General features: G+C 38.1%; 1 protein-coding gene across 2 annotated transcripts in view; it reads right to left on the bottom strand.

Annotated features, from left to right (window-relative positions):
* Positions 1 to 17,494, bottom strand: part of LOC118852104 (phosphatase and actin regulator 1) — a 250,220-nt gene extending 232,726 nt beyond the window's left edge. For both annotated transcript variants that reach the window (XM_036761771.1, XM_036761763.1), the window contains exon 1: positions 17,334 to 17,494. In XM_036761771.1, coding sequence (XP_036617666.1) covers positions 17,334 to 17,472 — 139 coding nt within the window. In that variant the 5' untranslated portion in view covers positions 17,473 to 17,494. The remainder of the gene's footprint in view (positions 1 to 17,333) is intronic.
* Positions 17,495 to 18,282: the final 788 nt, after the last annotated feature.

The following is an 18,282-nucleotide window of genomic DNA, read 5'->3' as shown; positions in this document are numbered from 1 at the left end:
AGAACAAATACTACCATCATATATATATATATATATATATACACATACACACACACACATATACACATGTATACACACAAACACACATGTATATAACACACATACACATGTATATAACACATATATACACATATATACACACATACACACATGTACACACATATATACACATATACACACATATACATATACATGTATATACATATATATGTATACGTATAATCAAAATAGATACAAACTATTTGGGAGGAAAGGCACTAGCATGGGTAAATCAGGAAAGGCTTCATGTACAGCCTTGAAGGAAGCTAGAGATTCCAACAGGCACGGAGGAGGTGGGCATACATAATAAACAGAAGGGATACTCCGAACAAAGATAATTAGATGGGAGACAGAATGTTGGGAGACAAAGGATACTTCGGATAGACTGTAGTGTACACGAAGGGAAGCTATGTATAATAAGGCTGGGAAGATAGGATAGGGCTAGGTTATGAAGGGCTTTTGATACCAAGGGAAGATTTTACATCAGATCCTAAAGCTAATAGGGAGCCACTGGAGTCTACAGAGTAAGGGAGTGACGCACACTACTAGTGTGGCACAGTACGGGGGGGATGTTATGGAAAAGTGTGCCATTATAGTATATTTAAAGAAATGGAAGAAATAGAACCCCTGGAATCCTGCCTGAAGAATATCAGTAATCACTATGCACCTTCACTCTATACCTACTTTCTTTTTGTTTTTGTAGGGATTCTTTCTTAAGTATACAATGGGACAGACAATTACTAACCTCCTTATGCCACCCTCTTCTGGTATGGTATTGCCCAGGGAAGCCTTGAATTACAGAGTCACCTAAATGGATATGGCCAAAGACTGAGCCGGGTAATTCTGCCAGCATACACAGAATCTGGCTGTCCTATATTCCTCCCAAGAGGTCATCATCTATTTGGAAGATATTATTGTGCACTTATGAAGTGCCAGACACTCTGCTAGGTGACACGAACAAAACAAAGATGTCTAAAATAGGCTCCTGCTCTCAAGGGAATTACAACATACCAGGAGAGATAAGCTGAGAAGCAATAACTATAATATTAACTTCTTGATTTCTTAGAGGCCAGGCAAGGTAATTAGAGAAGGAACTCTCAAATCTCAGAAAACATAGTTTTTGTTGCTTATCCTTTGTTTTTGAAGATGACTTGCATGTGAATTAGATTTAAGTGAGGCAGAGATGCATATACTAATGGGGTGAGGAAAACCCCATATGCCACTTGTAATAATGGCTGCTTTTCTTGCTACCACCAAAAGTGATAACAAAAAATATAACCAGAATTATTGAGAACATTGGAACTTTTAATGAGAAAACCAATTGAAAAGCTCAAATTGTTGACTTGCAGCAGACACAAGGTAAACAAACAATGACATCATTTGCTAAACATGATCACCACATAAACATAATCCTGTGCAGGCCTGGCTGTTATTGTTTGTCTTTCCTTCTCCAAATGGACCATGACATACATCATAGAGGTGCCATGCCATGCAACAAGTGAATCGGATTTAAGGGAGGGAGGGCTGTGCAAAGTCACAAGCCTGGCCTGTTTTCATGGACCACCAATGTGGTCCATAAAAAACTTAAGGAGATCCATTGGGCTACATCAGAGCTCTTTGTGACCAGAAGTTCGTCTTCTCTCCCAGATAGGCTTAAGAAGAAAATTGGGAGAGTGGGAAAATAAAATGCTTTTCCTCTCTTTCCAGGAGCGGATGCTGCTGGCTTCCTTCCAGGAAGAGAAATTTGTATTTGTTTGTTTGTTTGTTTTATGTTTTGTTTTTAAAGAGAAGTGCTGGGCTAAATGACTTCTTCTTTAGAAAACAGACAAGAAACCCCTAAAAACTGGTTAACAGATCATTCAATCATTTTGTATTCCATCTGAGAGTGTGAATGACCCTCAGGCAATATAGTTAAGAAAAAAAAATCATACTATTACAGCATCAGAAAAAAAGGACAGATTTAACGAATGATTGATATTGAAAGAGATTTAATAGATGATTGGGATTAAAAGATATTCTACCCCTTGATGAAATGCAAAGCAAGAGGATGTAGTGTTAAAACAATATTAGGGTGGGATGACAAGAAGCCACTATTTCTCCAAACCAAATCTTGCTAGAGGAACTTGAATTAAGTTTTTATGACTGATTAAAATTTTGATTGATTTCCTATCATTGCCCTCCCCACCCCAGCCCCAGAAGCTTACAGAAATTCAGAGCTAGAAGGGGCCTGAAAGCTCATCTCTTGCCAGGGGTTCTTAACATTTTTTGTGTCATGGATGCCTTGGGCAGTCTGGTGAAGTCTATGGACCTCTTAGCTGAATCATGTTTTGAAATATATAAAATATATTACATAGGATCACAAAGGAAATCAATTATATTGAAATATGAGTGTCAAATTTTTGAAGTTCATAGATTCCAAAACAATCATAAATTCCATGATCTAATCCAATCCCCTCATTTTACTGATGAAGAAACTAAGGCACAAGATTTTATGGGATTTTTCAAGGTCAAGCAGCTATTTTGAGGCAGAGCTGAACCAGGATACTTATTTCTTGTGCACATTTTCTGACCACACAGCATTTTGCTTTGTCTCGATGTTAGCTAACACCACCTGTTCCAGCTAAACATGTAGGGTGTGGGCACCTTGAAATTCCAAACAAAATCTGTTTCAGCCTTGAAAGCAGGGTGTTTTAGAAGAACATTGAAAACAAATGAATGAGTTACTCAGTAGATATCTATTTATTCTTCCTTCACCTCTCTCTGAATGTGACTGTGAACCTAAGGTGATGGCAGGTAAGGAATTCTTGCCAAATTCAGTATCAGTGAGTTGACTAAACTACGACTGGCATTGTAAACACATCATGCAAGTCGCCAAAGCCTAAAGATCTTGCTTAATTCAAAAGACTCAGAGAATGAGTCACACAGTTCCATGTATTGTGTACTAAGTTTAGAGAAAGCAACAATTTCATAACAATAGAAATACATGGTTCTTTCTTGCAAATCCTAGAGTGAAAAGGCTAGAAGGGAGTTTGAATGGGCTAAGGTTTTAATATCCCATATACTGACCACGATCTTTTGCTTCAGCACCTCAAGTAGGGCTATACCCAAACCTACCCCTTCCTCTCCCTTTGCTTGGTAAGAACTGATCCTTTTTAAAAACAATTCTTTTGAACTGATCTTTTTTTTTAAAAAAGGCTTTCAGAGAAGTAAATGAAGAGATGTAGTCAGCTGTTTCTACAAATATTATATAATGGTTCATAACCCTCACTGTCATGAAATTCTTTAATTTAATCTCACATAAATACTTCATTATAGAGATTTATTCCATGTCTCTATGTTCTGAACTCAGAAGAATACTAGTCACAGCTTCCATATGATGATATTGTATATACCTGAAGGCCACTCCTCAGTTTTCTCTTCTTAAGACGATGAAGTCAGCTGTCCATCTGTTTGAGATCTGCTTCATGCTTTTTGCTACCAACTATAGATATTCTCATAAGGACTCTAACTTTAACAATTAATATTTACCCTAACAGTACTTGACATACCAAAAGAATGTGCAATGTCAGTGATTCAAGTTAGTGAATAGGACATTAATGCTTTAAGGACCCATGATCTTGTTGGTATGAGTAGGGAGACAACATGGTACAGTATAAAAATACTGTCTCTGGACTCAGAAGACTTGGATTGAAATCTTCACCTCTGATGCTTACTACCTACGTGACCTTAGGCAAGTTACAACCTTTCTGAATGTGGGTTTTCTCATCTGTAAAATGGGGAGGGGGACGGTGGATGGATTAGACCGCTGCTACAATCCCTTTTTAGTTCAAGATCTATGATCCTAGATAGTTCTTCCATCTGTGGACATCAAAACACATATTTACCTTAGTCAATAGTTTTTTATGATTCACTGCAGCTAAAAAAATTAAGCACCCAATGGCCAACCTTATAGTAATTGAGACTTTATAAGTTTCCAGGAGTCACTTCAAAGACAAGATGAAACTTTGGAATAAAACTCTGACTTTCAAGCAAAATAAATAAATCACCATACATTTGCTTGTAATGGCAATTCTCTTAAGTAGAAAAAGCAAACACATATGCAGACAGTCAGAGAACTATTTAGCATATGATTTTAATAAAAAATAATCAAACCAAGTTTAATTGCTTTCAACAGCTGCTGGATCGTGTTCTCCTTGGGGACTGAAATTTTCATATTTTTTCTAGATAGCACAGGCAGCTAAAGCATAAGTTCACATAGATACCCTCTATGGCTATATTCCCATCATGATCCCAAAAGAAGAATGTCTAGAGACAAGACGGCCATGGACATCTTAGTTGAATTTATCAATGAAACTTTCTATGTAAGTGAGAGATAATCTCAGAAAGCAACAGCTAGACGGCATAGTGGATAGAGCACTGTGCTTGGAATCAGGAAGACTCATCTCCATGAGTTTAAATTTGGCCTCAGACACTTACTAGTTGTGTGACCCTGGGCAAGTTGCTTAATCCTGTTTGCCTCAGTTTCCTCATCTGTAAAATGAGCTAAAGAAGGGCATAGCAAACCACTCCAGTATCTTTTGCCAAGAAAACCCCAAGCAGGGGCACAAAGAGTTGGACATGATTGAAAAATGACTGAACAAATCTCAGAGGGAATGGTTGAGGTTAAGGGAAGGTTGGGTAGAAGGAAACCCCAGAAAGATTTCTTAAAGAAAGTGGGATTTGAGCTGAATCTTTAAGCCCAGAGAAGCCAACAGATGGATGTGAACAGGGAGAACATTCTAGGTATAGGGGACAGTTGGTGGAAAAGAACACAGTGGAGAAGGGGCTCACCTTGCAACCAGGAATACCTGGGTTCAGGTCCTGTCTCTGACACTTAGTGATTATATGATTATGGGGACTCTGGGCAAGTCACTTGACCTTTCTATATTCTAGGCAAATTTCTAAAACTAAATTTCAGAGAATAGGTAGAGAGAAAGAAATAACAGATCCAGTCCTTATCCCTCCATGTGTTAAGAATTGTAGAGACATTATGAAGTTGTGAAAAATCCGGATTCCTGTTCTTGAGCAGCTTGTGGGTTACTCAATAAACTGTCACACTTTGGGTACAATGATAACAGTTGGCTACTTAGGTGACTCACTTGGGTAGCATTTCAGGTTAGATTGTGAAGCATTTGTCCAAGAAACCTGATTCTCTCCTCACAGTTAGAAACTCAATGTCATGGCCAATGCAGAAGGGCAAGATTTCATTTTTCTGATATTTTTCAAAATGAAATTCATCCAGGTACAGTAATAAGGAGGTGATAACCACATTTGGAGTATCATATAAGTTCTAAGTGCAAGGCCATCAATAAAACAGAAAATGTCCAGAGGATGGTAAACAACATGGCGGAGAGCCTTGAGTCCATGCTATGTGAGGATCAGTTAGCAAATATGGGATTTTAACAGCTTAGAGGAAAAAAAGCCCAAGAGTGGATGGGATAACTTACTTTAAGTATTTAAAGGATTACTACACAGAAAAGAGATTATTCTTATTCAGAGAAAGCAGAACAAAGAACAAGTTGAAGTTTTGCAAAGATGTAGATTGAGGCTTGATTTCACGAACAGTTTCCCAACCAACTGAGCTATAAAAACTTGTATGAGCTGCCACAGGGGGTAGTGGGTGGGTTCCTCCTCATTGGAGGTCTTGCAGCAGGGCCTGGGTGACCCCTTCACAGGCATGTTGTGATGGAAATTCATCCTCAGGTATGAGTTGCATTAGATGGTGACCGAGGTCCCTTCTAAAATTCTGCCTCTAAAAATGGGTTTCTACGAGTTGTTAAAATAACATCCTATGATGTTCTCCTTTCCATGACCTATCTGATGTTTACTCCTGGAAATTCAAAGAGCTAGATTCACAGTGAAGATGAAAGTATACAAAGCGGCATCCTAAAAGGATGGACACAGTGAGTTATTCTGACCCTAATCAAATGAAATCTTCAGTTATTCCACTTTGTGCTTCCTCCTGAGCCCCACATAATATAAATGACTGCATGCTCACAAATGTTTAGACAAACTGACAGCAATTATTTAGCATTTGACTTTCTCAAGCTAAATACACTTTTTGGAGTAGATGGTAGTTATTTTGGTTATTATGTAATCATCAGAACCAGTTCTATAAATGAGCACAAACCTTACATCATTGAACCATACCACGATGCATGTGATTGGACCTGACATCTAAAAATAGCAAGGTAGTCAGCATCTCTAGAAATATATTTCTTTTTTTTCTTTTGTAAATATGAAAGCATGGTACAGCAAAGAAAAGGAGTGTCACGTTTTAAGGATTGGAGTGGGGCATGAAATAAAATGGAAACATTCCAGCAATTGTGCCATAGTTAGACAATGCTCATATTGACAGCAGTGAGAACTTTCTTTGGATAAATGTATAGAAGTATGATCTTGGAGAAGCTTGACTTTCCCAGGAAAAACAAACAAATAAAAAAAAACTGTTCTTTTGCTTCTAAAGCTCCTCACAATCTGTTTAAGCTTTGGGACTTTCATTTTTGTTTTGGCATCCTCAGCAATGAACAAAGTGTCAGGCACATAGTAGATATTTCATGAATGTGTCACGATTGATTGATTGATTTCTTCCCTCAGTTTGCAATTAGCTAAAGAATAAACAATTAGCTAGAGAGGTATCCTGGCTTCGTGAGTAGGGTTGATTTATTGCATTCTCTCTTCCCTCCATTCTTTTTTCACTCTTACCAAGACACCTAATTTTTCCTGTCTTCACCCTTAATTGGTAAGCACCAATGCCTTTGCTTTACTTGTGAGTTTCTCCTTAAATCTTCCACTTAGGTTAGTGCCTGGTCATTTTCCTATACTTTTCGTTCTTTCACTTGATCAATCTATTATCTGAATAAGTATATTCTTTTATATTCATCACGTGCCTTTATTTTTGACCTGTCCTAGTTCTGATGCCTTCGTATTTTCTCGTAAATGTCCTGCATCTATTTCCTTTTACTCTTTCTTAAACATTGTTGAATTCTTAGAGAACTCTCTCATTTCTTAGGAGAACTCATTCATTCTCAGCTCTAGCTGACACTTCATACACTTATTGATTGGACTGACCTCTATGCTGATGGCTTGTAAATCTGTATCTCCAGTCCTGACCTATATCTTGTTTTTCAGCTATTTCCTAGGGATTTCTACATGGTTGTTCCCTGATTGAGGACATACAATGGTTTTCTATTTTGTCACCTTGCTTTTCAGGGTCTTCTACGATCTGGTCTCATTCTAAACCTACCTTTCTTTTCACTACTATTCTCCCATATACAAATTCTATTCAATCAGGCTGTTCTTCTCTTGGTACTTCTAACCATACCATGGTCATTTCTTCATGTTATAATAACTCTTAACTAGTCTCCCTGTTTCCAGTGTCTCTCCTCTTCAATATATCCTTCACACAACTACTAGAATAAGCTTCTTGATGTACAACATGGCTAGAAACAAACTAAACATCTCTAAAAAAGAGTTTCCGTTTCTAATAACTTTGTCTCTGATAAGTGTGTCACCAGCATATCCATCATCCCAGCTCAAAATCTAGCAGTCATCTTTGACTCACTCCTTTCCTTCCTTCCCTGCATCAAGCCAGTCACCAATTACCCTTCATTGTCTCATCCCTCCCTGCCCCATTCTTCTTACCATTACCCTAGTCCAAAACCTCATAACCTCCTACCTATATTACTTCAAAAGCCTCCTAGCTGGCCTCCATGACTTCAGGTTCTCTCCTTCCAATCCATTCTTCAGACTAGTGTCAGACTGTTTTCCTTAAATGTCAATTTCATCATGTCTCATATTGGCCCTTTAAGAGCATACAATATCCACATCCAGAAAAAGAAATATGGAGCCTGAATGCCGATTGAAGCAGATTATTTTCTTTTGTTTTGTTTTATGTTTTTCTTTCTCGTGGTTCCTCTCATTCATTCTAATTCTTCTATACAACATGACTAATGTGAAAATATGTCTAATAGGAATGTACATGTAGAGCCTATATTGGATTGCATGCTGTCTTGGAGAGGGGAAAGGGAGAGAGGAGGAGACAATTTAAAACTTATAGAAGTGAATGTTGAAAACTAAAAATAAATAAACTTATTTTTTTTTAAAAAAAGAGCATACAGTAGTTCCTTAAGGCTCACTAATTAAACCCACAATCCTCCACCAGCATTTCAAGACCCTCCATAATCCTATTCCATACCACCTATACAACTTATTTTCACAAATCTCCAACAAACACACTCTATTCCAATTATGCCGATTGTCTATACATAATAATATATGTGAAGATATATACATACATACACATACATATAGATAGAGATATGTAAACAATGTATTTATATCACAATTATATGTATTATAGAACATATAAATATATAATATATTGTAGTGTATTATTGCATGTTATGGAAAATACAATATATTATTTAATGTAAATATATGTAAATTAAATATTTAAGGGACAACATATGAGTTGCCATTTTAATCATCATTATTACTCCACATGTATCATGTTCATTTCTCCATTCATATTACAATATACCCTAACCGCCCTGCTTCCCACCTCTTCAAACAATCCTTCAAAAAGCTGCCAAAATAGTGGTCCTAATGCACAGCTCTATAATCTTATCACTAAAGTGCTCTAAAAACATCAGTAGCTCCCTATTGCCTTTAGAATAAAAATAAAATTCCTTAGACTGGCATTCAAGGTTATCATAACTTGGATTCCAATTTTATTTTATACTACTCTTTCATATCCCAACCACACCCCATATCTCACAGCCATATCCCACATCCTAGCCAAGTTATACTGCAAATAGTCCCTGATCTAGTCCTAGTTCTCTATGATTTTGAACAGGCTAAGAGGCAGCTAGATAGAGCACCAGCCTTGGAGTCAGGAGAAACTGAGTTCAAATCCTGCCTCAGATACTTATTAGTTGTGTGACCCTGGACAAGTCACTTAACCCCAATTACCTGAGGGAAAGAAAAACAATGATTTTACACAGGCTAGCTCCCATCAATTGAACACAATCCTATCTTCTTGCCTCTTATTAAACTCCTTCCTTTTCCATGAGACCCAGCTCAGGAGCCAACTGCTTCATCCAGATCTCCTTGAGAAGCCCAAATGAAAATGATCTCTGCCTTTGAGGATTCTCCTGAGTGTTCTGCCTGAAATTCTATTTTTCTCCTATCACATTGTACCATACATCTTCTTCATCTGTTTAGACACTGTATGTCACCTGCTCTCTAATTACACTCTAAGCCCTGTGAATGCTTACTAAATATTAAAGGAAAAAAGTGAGCTATTATTATTTCTTAATTATAGATACTGCCATTTTTTATCTTTGCATTTCCAGAACTGAGTACAGTGCCTGGAACATTGATTCAGAGTTACAATTTTATTGGTGTGTGGAACTTTAGAGGAAGGCATCCCCTTGATCAAAGCAGATCCACAGCTGCTCAATAACTTAGACCTTCCCAATCTTCTCTACTCTCCTTGACATATTCTGCCATGAACCAGTTACCCTGGCCTGCTTGCTCTTCCCTGCACATGTCACTTCATCTTTTTTTGTTTGTTTTGGTTTTTTGGTTTTTTTGGAGGGGGGAAGGCAGGGCAATTGGGGTTAAGTGACTTGCCCAAGGTCACACAGCTAGTAAGTATGTCAAGTGTCTGAGGCCAGATTTGAACTCAGGTCCTCCTGACTCCAGGGCCGGTGCTCTACTCACTGTGCCACATAGCTGCCCCATCACTCCATCTTTTGACTCTGTATCTCTTTACTAGCTACCTCTGCTTCCTGGAATGCTCTCCCTCCTCATTTCTGTCTCCTGGCTTCCTTCAAGACTCAGTTCAGATCCCAGTGTCCCCTATACCTCTTATCTCTGAGATCCCCTTCCATTTACAGGGTATGTGTCTTGTATGTTAAATATTAAAATCCTCCCAACCTTCAAGGCCCAGCTCAGCTAAATGATCTCAAAGGAAGCTCATGTTCCCATTCTCTCTTGGCCTGCAAGAGCATTGAGAGAAATGTCTGCTTCAAGAGTTCCCTTTCAGTCTAGGTTGACATTAAGCAGACATTTGTTTGACTTCAGGCTAAAAAATACTACAGTCAAACCTTTGCCTGCTCTTCATATTTCTCAAAATCTTTTCCCCCCTTTCCTATGAGTCTTTTAATAGCTCTATAATCAAGTACTTAGAAATACTTTAAAAAAGATTTGAAAATGAAAGATATTTAAAAGTTTAGAATGTTTTCGTTGAGTAGCTGTCAGTCTAATGGATTCATGTAGCTGCTCTCTGGAAACGAGGTGGAGAAAGATCTTAGAATTTGGTAACCATCAAAATATTTAATAAATTACCACTTTGTGAAAGGCACTGTGCTGTGTGTGGGTTATGAAGATCAGTAAGACAAGGACCCTACCCTTCAAAAACTTCCAATATATCTGCTAAGAGAAGCCATGCAAAAATAACTATAATACAAATCAGAACCAGGTGGATGTATAGTATAGGAGAGCTAGGAAGCATTATCAGAATGATTAGGACAGCCAGGTTTCTTCCACTGGAATAAGGAGAGAGGAGGGGATCTAGAAGGGTTTCATGGAGACACTAGAGAGTGAGCTAGACCTGGAAGGATAAAAAGGATTTCAACAATCAGCAAAGGATCCATGCCTTGTAAAACCCCTAAACTTTCAACCGACTCAGGGAACTGCATTGGTGTTAATATGATGGGGACTCAAAGGAGACTAGGGAAAGCTCAGCTGAGTGTGCTGAATCTGAGGGCCACCTTTCCTAAGAAACATCCCTGACCTTTTTCTAATTTCCTCTCATGATAAGCTGCTGATTTTTCAAATTAGGAATAAGATGGCAGAAAATTTTTATAAAAGACAATATTTCTAGTACCAAGAATTGCACAATCTCATATAAGAAAAGAACTTCAGTATAGTATTTTTTCTCTGATGTGACACCTGGGGTTTAATTTCCCTCTGTCAAGAACTGAGATGTCTGTGTGTGCGTTGCGGGGAGGTTTAGATGAAATTCTATGAGATGCTGTTTCAAAATTGTGTTACAGGGGATTAAGGACATTGGCTTGCATCTTCAAAACCTGCACCTGTAAATGAATCATAGATACTGTATATGTATATATGTAAGTATTTACAGATATAAAACATATTTCTCTATATGTCTACCTACATATCTATCCATATCTATATATCTGTGTATCTGTCTATACCTATGTCTATCTATACCTACATCTATCTACATTATATCTATCTGCATCCATCTATCTATCCATTCATCTATATCCATCTAACTGCATCTATCTCTAGCCATCCAACCATATCTATTTTTCCTATCTCTCTACATATCTATACAGATTTATATATCTATATTTATGCATCTGTCTATATGTACATTATCTATATCTATCTACATATATGTATCTATATCCATCTATCTATCTATCCCTCTATGCCCATCTAACTATACCTGTCTATCCATCTAACTAGATCTCTCTCTCTGCCTTTCTGTCTTTCTCTATATCCATCTATCTATCTATCTATCTCCATCCATACATCTATCTATCCTTCCTATCATCTATCTATCTAATCTCAAGACTCAGCTGAGACTAAAGTGAAAATCAGAAGTCAGGTTTCCTCTTTGTCAGTGAACTTTGGCTTCCTTCTAGATCAAACAGGAGATTTTCCAGTACAGAAAAAGAGAATATGTAAAGCTAATTGAACATAATAGGTAATAAGGTCACCATTATACATGAAGAGTCCCTTTGTACCTTTGCTGAAAATGGCCCACTAAATTGGCCCTCTTTTTGCAAGTTCTGTATATGTTTGTCTATAATCAAGTATGGTAATTTTCACCACTTGTAAGTAAAATATAAGACACATTTATTGTTCCGTGCAAGGGCTTTTGCTAATTTATTCAGAAAATGCTTGCTGACTTCACTCTTGCAGGCCCACAGGGGCTTTTGGCTCCCTCTGTATTTCCAAGGCCAACCCCTACAGCTGATGCCTGCTTGTCAAGAGAGAATAATAGAATGACTATGTGGCATCATCGCAGTTTTTTCTTTGCCAATTTTTCTTTTCTATAAATATAATCCTCATTTTCAAGGAACTCTGGATAAGATTACTGCATTTAACTATTTTGGGGAAGCACTGTCTGTTCTATGTTGGGGTTGAGGGGATGTTCTCATTTGTCTCCATCCCTGTGGCAGTGCAGTGATGGCACGTGGGCGCCCTGTTTGAAGATTTCAGAGTGGCTGGGTCTGGGAGGTTAATTTAGAAAATGATATGCAAGAAACTAGTGAGACAGACGGGGCTGAAGTGGAGGTAGGAATAATGCATTGTAATGTTCTATCACACTGTTTCCTTATCCACTACTTTTTTTCCCTTTGTGTATGTGATAGTAGTTTGGTTTTTCAGGGCCTTTCATGATGAACGGGATGACTGTTCTGGCTTCAGAAGAATCATAAAAGCTGATGATTTTTCATAGACCTAGATTGCACAGCTAGGGACCACGGCAGATGGAGTACTGGGCCTGGAGTCAGGAAGACCTGAATACAACTTTGGCCGCAAACACTTACTAGCTGTGTGACCCTGGGCAAGTCACGTAACACTTTCTGCCTCAGTTTCCTCATCTGTAAAAATGAGCTGGAGAAGGAAATGGTGAACCACTCCAGTATCTTTGCCAAGAAAATTCCAAATGGAGTCACAAAGAGTCAGCCACACTAAAAGAATTAAAAAGAACTATAGATAACCACATAAAGAACAGGTGACAAACAGCAGGGGCAGAAGATTTCTACCCTGAAATCATATCACTTCTGATGTCAATCAATGAGTAATAGATTGATGTTTCCCAACCCAGTTGTTTCTCACCAACACACCAGGTACAAAGCAAGGATCTACTTACATATCTAAATAAGCCTTTTTGAGAGGCTCTGCATGATAGATAGCTCTAGAAGTGAAGAAGCAGTCACGAACAATGAGAGTCCCTATAAATGATCAATTAGGGTGCTCTCCTTCAAATACATGGATGTTGTTACTAACCCATCTTTAGTAGGGAACACAACTCGAATTGCTTTGCTAGTAGGTGGTGATGGACGTCACCCAATTCAGTCCATCAGTATGCAAAACTCCTGATACTAATGCAGATCCCAACCATTTCAGTAGGTAGGCTCATTGGCTCATGGGATAAACTTGTGAGTAATCAATTAAATGATTTTTTTGGACACCCAATCAATGTCCCACATTCTTCTTGGTAACATGGAGATACAACCCTGACCTTGAAGGTACCATAGTCCAGCGAGAGTTACAAGAATAATATGCTTGAAACATTAACAAGTAATGTGATATGTAAAAATAATAAAGATAAGAATAAGCAAATATAGGGGGGCAGCTAGGTGTCGCAGTGAGTAGAGTCGGTACTCTACTCTGGAGTCAGGAGGACCTGAGTTCAAATCTGGCTTCAGACACTTGACACATATACTAGCTGTGTGACCTTGGGCAAGTCACTTAACCCCAATTGCCCTGCCAACCCCCCCAAAAGAATAAGCAAATATAGAATATGAATAACAGATTCAATTATACATGCACATGCACTATATGTTTATATATGCACATATAATATAACTACATATATATTCGTGCATATAACTATGCATGCATGCATATATATGCTACATCTTTATTATATAAGCATATATAGGGAGAGTGTATATATAGCGTTATATATATATCTGTGTATATATTTGTGTGAATATATACACATACATATGTGTATACATATACATGTATATATATACACATCCCGATACACATATCCACACACACAATATATATATATGTTCCTACCCCACCCCTATAAATATGTATATACACAAATGTACATATGTATACACACACATATATACACATACATGCAAACACATACATACATACATATATAGATGCATGTGTGTGTGTATACATGAATTGTTTCGCACAGGTGATAAGTGCTATAGGACTTCAGAAACACAGTTAAGTGAAGTCTTCCTGGGAGAGGTAGGATCGGAATTGGTCCTTGAAGGATGGATTAGATTGGGCTAGGTGGAGAGGAGGAGTAAGCACAAACAAAAGAGAATAAGCAAGGTCACAGGAGGTACCCGTGTGACATGTCAGTAGTCTAAGAAGACTGTCCTCATTAGGGCACAGAGCAAATTCAACCTTTTTTTTTTTCCTAGTCAAACAGGTAGGTACGTCCTTGATAAGTGGCAGAGTAGACAGAGCCCTGGACCTGAAGTCAGGAAGATCTGAGTTCAAATCGGGCCTCAAACACTAAGTCCTAGATGTGTCACCCTGGACAAGTCACTTAACCTCTGTATACCTTAGTTTCCTCAAATGTAAAACAGGGATAATAATAGTACCTACCTTCCAGGGTTATTATTGTGGGGATCAAGTCAGAGAAGACTTGTAAAGCCCTTAGCATAGTGCCTGACACATAGTGGATACTAAACAAATATTTCTTTCTTTCTTTTCTTCCTTGATGGTTTATTTTAATTAGCCTTGGCATCATCGGCATAATGCTTTAATCACCTAATTTAGAACTAGAAGGAATCTTAGAGACAACTGAGTCTGACTTCCTCCTAAAATTACAGAAGAAGAAAATGGAGCACACCCTGTTGAAGTGACTCGTCCAGGGTCATATAGCTAGGGAATGTCTAAGGTGAAATCCGAAGTCTGGTCTCCACTGCCCTATTTATGAAGCAAAGATTCAGGGCTATTAGAGACCTTAGAGACCCCGAGTCCATCCCCTCCCCCTATTTCCTGGCTGAGAAAATTAAGTCCAAGAGAGGGGAATTCACTTGCCTAAGGTTAGTTTGAACCTTGGTCCTTCAGTTCCATGTCCATGGCTCTTTTCCTTTGTATGATAATCTCTCCCTTGAAGCCTTTTCTGCTTAGTAGCACTAGTCAGAGTATGTATTACCCTGGCATAGCCTCCAAGACCTCGGGGTCACCTCCAAGCCATGAGAATAAATCAGAGTAAGATTCTAGCAGAATCTTATTCTTGTAAATCCTTATATCTTCTAAATCTTTATAAACCCTCTAGTAGAAGACTTATATGCAAAGAACAAAGAAACATGCCTAGCTATATGTAATAGCTCAAAAACAGCAAATAATGTCTTTCTTAATAATCAGCACATAACTCAAATCAATAAGCACTTATTAAATACCTAGTATGTATCAGACAAACATTTATTAAACACCTACTATATGAATGGCACCTACTATGTGATTGCTACCATTATATAACAGGAACATAAAGACAAAAACAAAAACAAAAATAAAAACCAACCTGTCTCTGCCTTAAGGCATTCATTTCCAGTCTGCTGGAATATGTTGACATTTTTCATTTTAACCTAATGGCCTTTTGAAATGATGGCTGCTATTCCCATCGGAGGCTATTTGTGCATCAACATTATGCTTATTGAGTCTGGCAAAGTGCAAAATGGATATTTTTTTCACTCTTTGGTTCCCAGGGATAATTGCCCAAAGTATGTTTTTGATATGTGACCTTTATCAGAACTCATCTCCTTTCCATAGGAGATACTGTGATTCTGAATCACAAATGGAATACAGGGGTACAGATGTACTGACATTAGTGAACTGGAGTGACCTTAGAATCAGTTGTAGATACTTTTAATCTCATCCAAGAGGATCTAGGGATAATTTCTTCGTAGTAGTATTTTTTCTTCTTTTTCCATTATAGGGCCCTAATTTAGGGGCTGAATATCTTTCAAAAAATACTAAATGCGCCTCTACTCCCCCCAAACATCATTGACAACTACCCAACATGTAAGACAGTGCCTGGCATATAGTAGGTGCTTAATAAATACTTATTGATTGAATGATTGACAGGTTCATGTAACTTCCATGAACCTGTTAAGAAATATTAATGATAAAAACAAGGTAGGAACTTTGACTATCACATATATCATACTGTTCCGAAAGGGAGAATTCATGAGAAAAATATTTTAAACTTTTTCTGTGTGTGTGCATGTGTGAATTCTAAGGTCCATGGATAATAATGCAATTTCTTTGTGCTGCTATTTTCAAAAGATAACTTTTCCAGCATGTTGGCAGGTCTGGAATCATCAGTCTAGTGCCTTGGTGTGTAAGTGGCACTGGGGTCAATGGTCCTGCCAAATTTTGTAGATGAAGCTCTTGATTTTCTAAGTGAAAAATCTGTCCACTAATCTATTCCCCATTATTCTTGGAATCATGCTGATGCATGGTAGTAGGATAAATTTAAAGCTTCAAACACATTTTGAATATTACAGACCATTTTTCATAGCAAAGCCAGAGAAGTATTCACTTGAAAACATGAGGCTTAGATGGATTTCCTAAAATCTTTTTGAGGATGTATCATTGTATCTCAACCTTTTTCCCTCTGCCCAATCTTACAACCTGTTTTTTCTACAAAATAGCTTTAGTTATATCGACTGTTTATTTCAAAGCAATGAACCCATAACTTCTTGGCTTTTACCCCAAATACTTCTCTATGAACGATTTCCCAATTTCTTTCCAGTCAATAAACAAGAACAATGATGACTCATGTTTATATCGAACACTTAAAGCTTACAGAGAATTTGCTTCAAAATAATTCTGAGGTATATAAAACTAATAACTGTGTAATAGACCGGAATTATGGTCATGATGATAATCTTATATTTGTACTCTTGGTTTTAAGGAATGATTCTCTAAAATCCAAAAAGGAACACTCTTTCCTCCACGTTCTTACCTACCAAAGACTATGATGATCTTAATTTTTGCCTTGTACCTTGATTTCCTCTTGAACTGATGGAAATGAGCAGTGAGAATTTCTACTTTAAGAAGGGGAAATAGGAGCCCTGATTTGTCAATGCTAGAAAGAGGACTGCTAGTGATGGGCAGTCTCCCTGGAGAATTCAATGCTTACTCTGAGGTATGTGGAGGCAGGGAGAGTAAACATCTTTGGATATACCTTTTTATTTGTGGGTCACAAACAAAAATGATGATTTATTATCTGATTTTATTTAAAATGTCAATGAGACATATAAAAAAACATAAAATGTGAAACAGAATGCAAGGATTATTCTCCATATAAAGACACTTTAAAATGTCACTTTGGTTGCCTCTAGCATCAGCCTCAATCAATCATTAGGGGTCGACTTACCTTACCTTTCATAGTCATCAAGTCCATAGACATTCCAGTGGGAATGAAAATACCTTACCTGCTGATGTGTGCTTGAACTTCTCGCTTTTCTTCTTCCTCCATTTCCATGGCTTAAAAATCCTTCCCAGGTTGGCAAACTTACTCCTCCTCCGGATTGGCGGGGTATGGGTACCGGGGACCAGGGAGTCAGAGCGCATTGCCGCCAGTCTCTCCACTTCCTCAGCTTGTGTTTCCCCAGGAGAAGAGAAAAGAAATCAAAGAGAGAAGGAAGCGTTAAAAATCAAAGCCCAGATGGCCACTGTTTTCCATGGTTACAGATAACAGAAACCACATGACAAAAGCCTCTTTTTTTTGCCTTTTGGAATGGGACCTACACCTCATGGTGCTGTAACCTTCAGCTTACCCTTCAGCTAAGCATTATAGAATTCACAACTGAAAGAGGTTTTGACCACTCTAGCCTAGTCTCATAGAAAGAGAAGCCTTTCTTTGCCAAGTCATAGGCTTCCCTGGTGTGTGTGTGTGTGTGTGTGTGTGTGTGTGTGTGTGTGTGTTGAGGGGGGAATTGGGATGGAAAGGGAGGGGAGAGATAAATCAAGAAGAGCCAAGTGAGGAAATCAGACCAATTGGGGGTCCAGTAATCCTTCAAGCAAAACCTGGCAGATGTATGTACTTGAATACAATACCGTCTGCTGAGAAAAAAGGAGGGGGCAAACATTTCCCCAGTCATCTACTCCGGCACCAGCACCACTTCCACCTCCTTCCCTCTGCCAGCCCTGCTTGGTTCAGGAACCTCAGACAGTGTTGAAATGTGTCTGCCAAGCAGTTGTTCTATCTGAGGGCTAGGAATCAATTTTAGCATCCCATACTCCCAGAAATTTGTTCTTTTTTCTGTGGAATAGCTTTACTGTTTTCCTCAAGTTTCATTTGTTGTATGTGTGTACTTTTAAAAAAATAGATTCCTATAATTGTAGCTCTAGAAAAGGCTTTGGAGGTCACAGAGGGAGACT

Source organism: Trichosurus vulpecula, chromosome 1 (assembly GCF_011100635.1).
Source record: "Trichosurus vulpecula isolate mTriVul1 chromosome 1, mTriVul1.pri, whole genome shotgun sequence".
Taxonomy (NCBI): domain Eukaryota; kingdom Metazoa; phylum Chordata; class Mammalia; order Diprotodontia; family Phalangeridae; genus Trichosurus; species Trichosurus vulpecula.
Note: the sequence above shows the minus strand (reverse complement) of the source record. Positions and strands in the feature narration are given on the sequence as shown.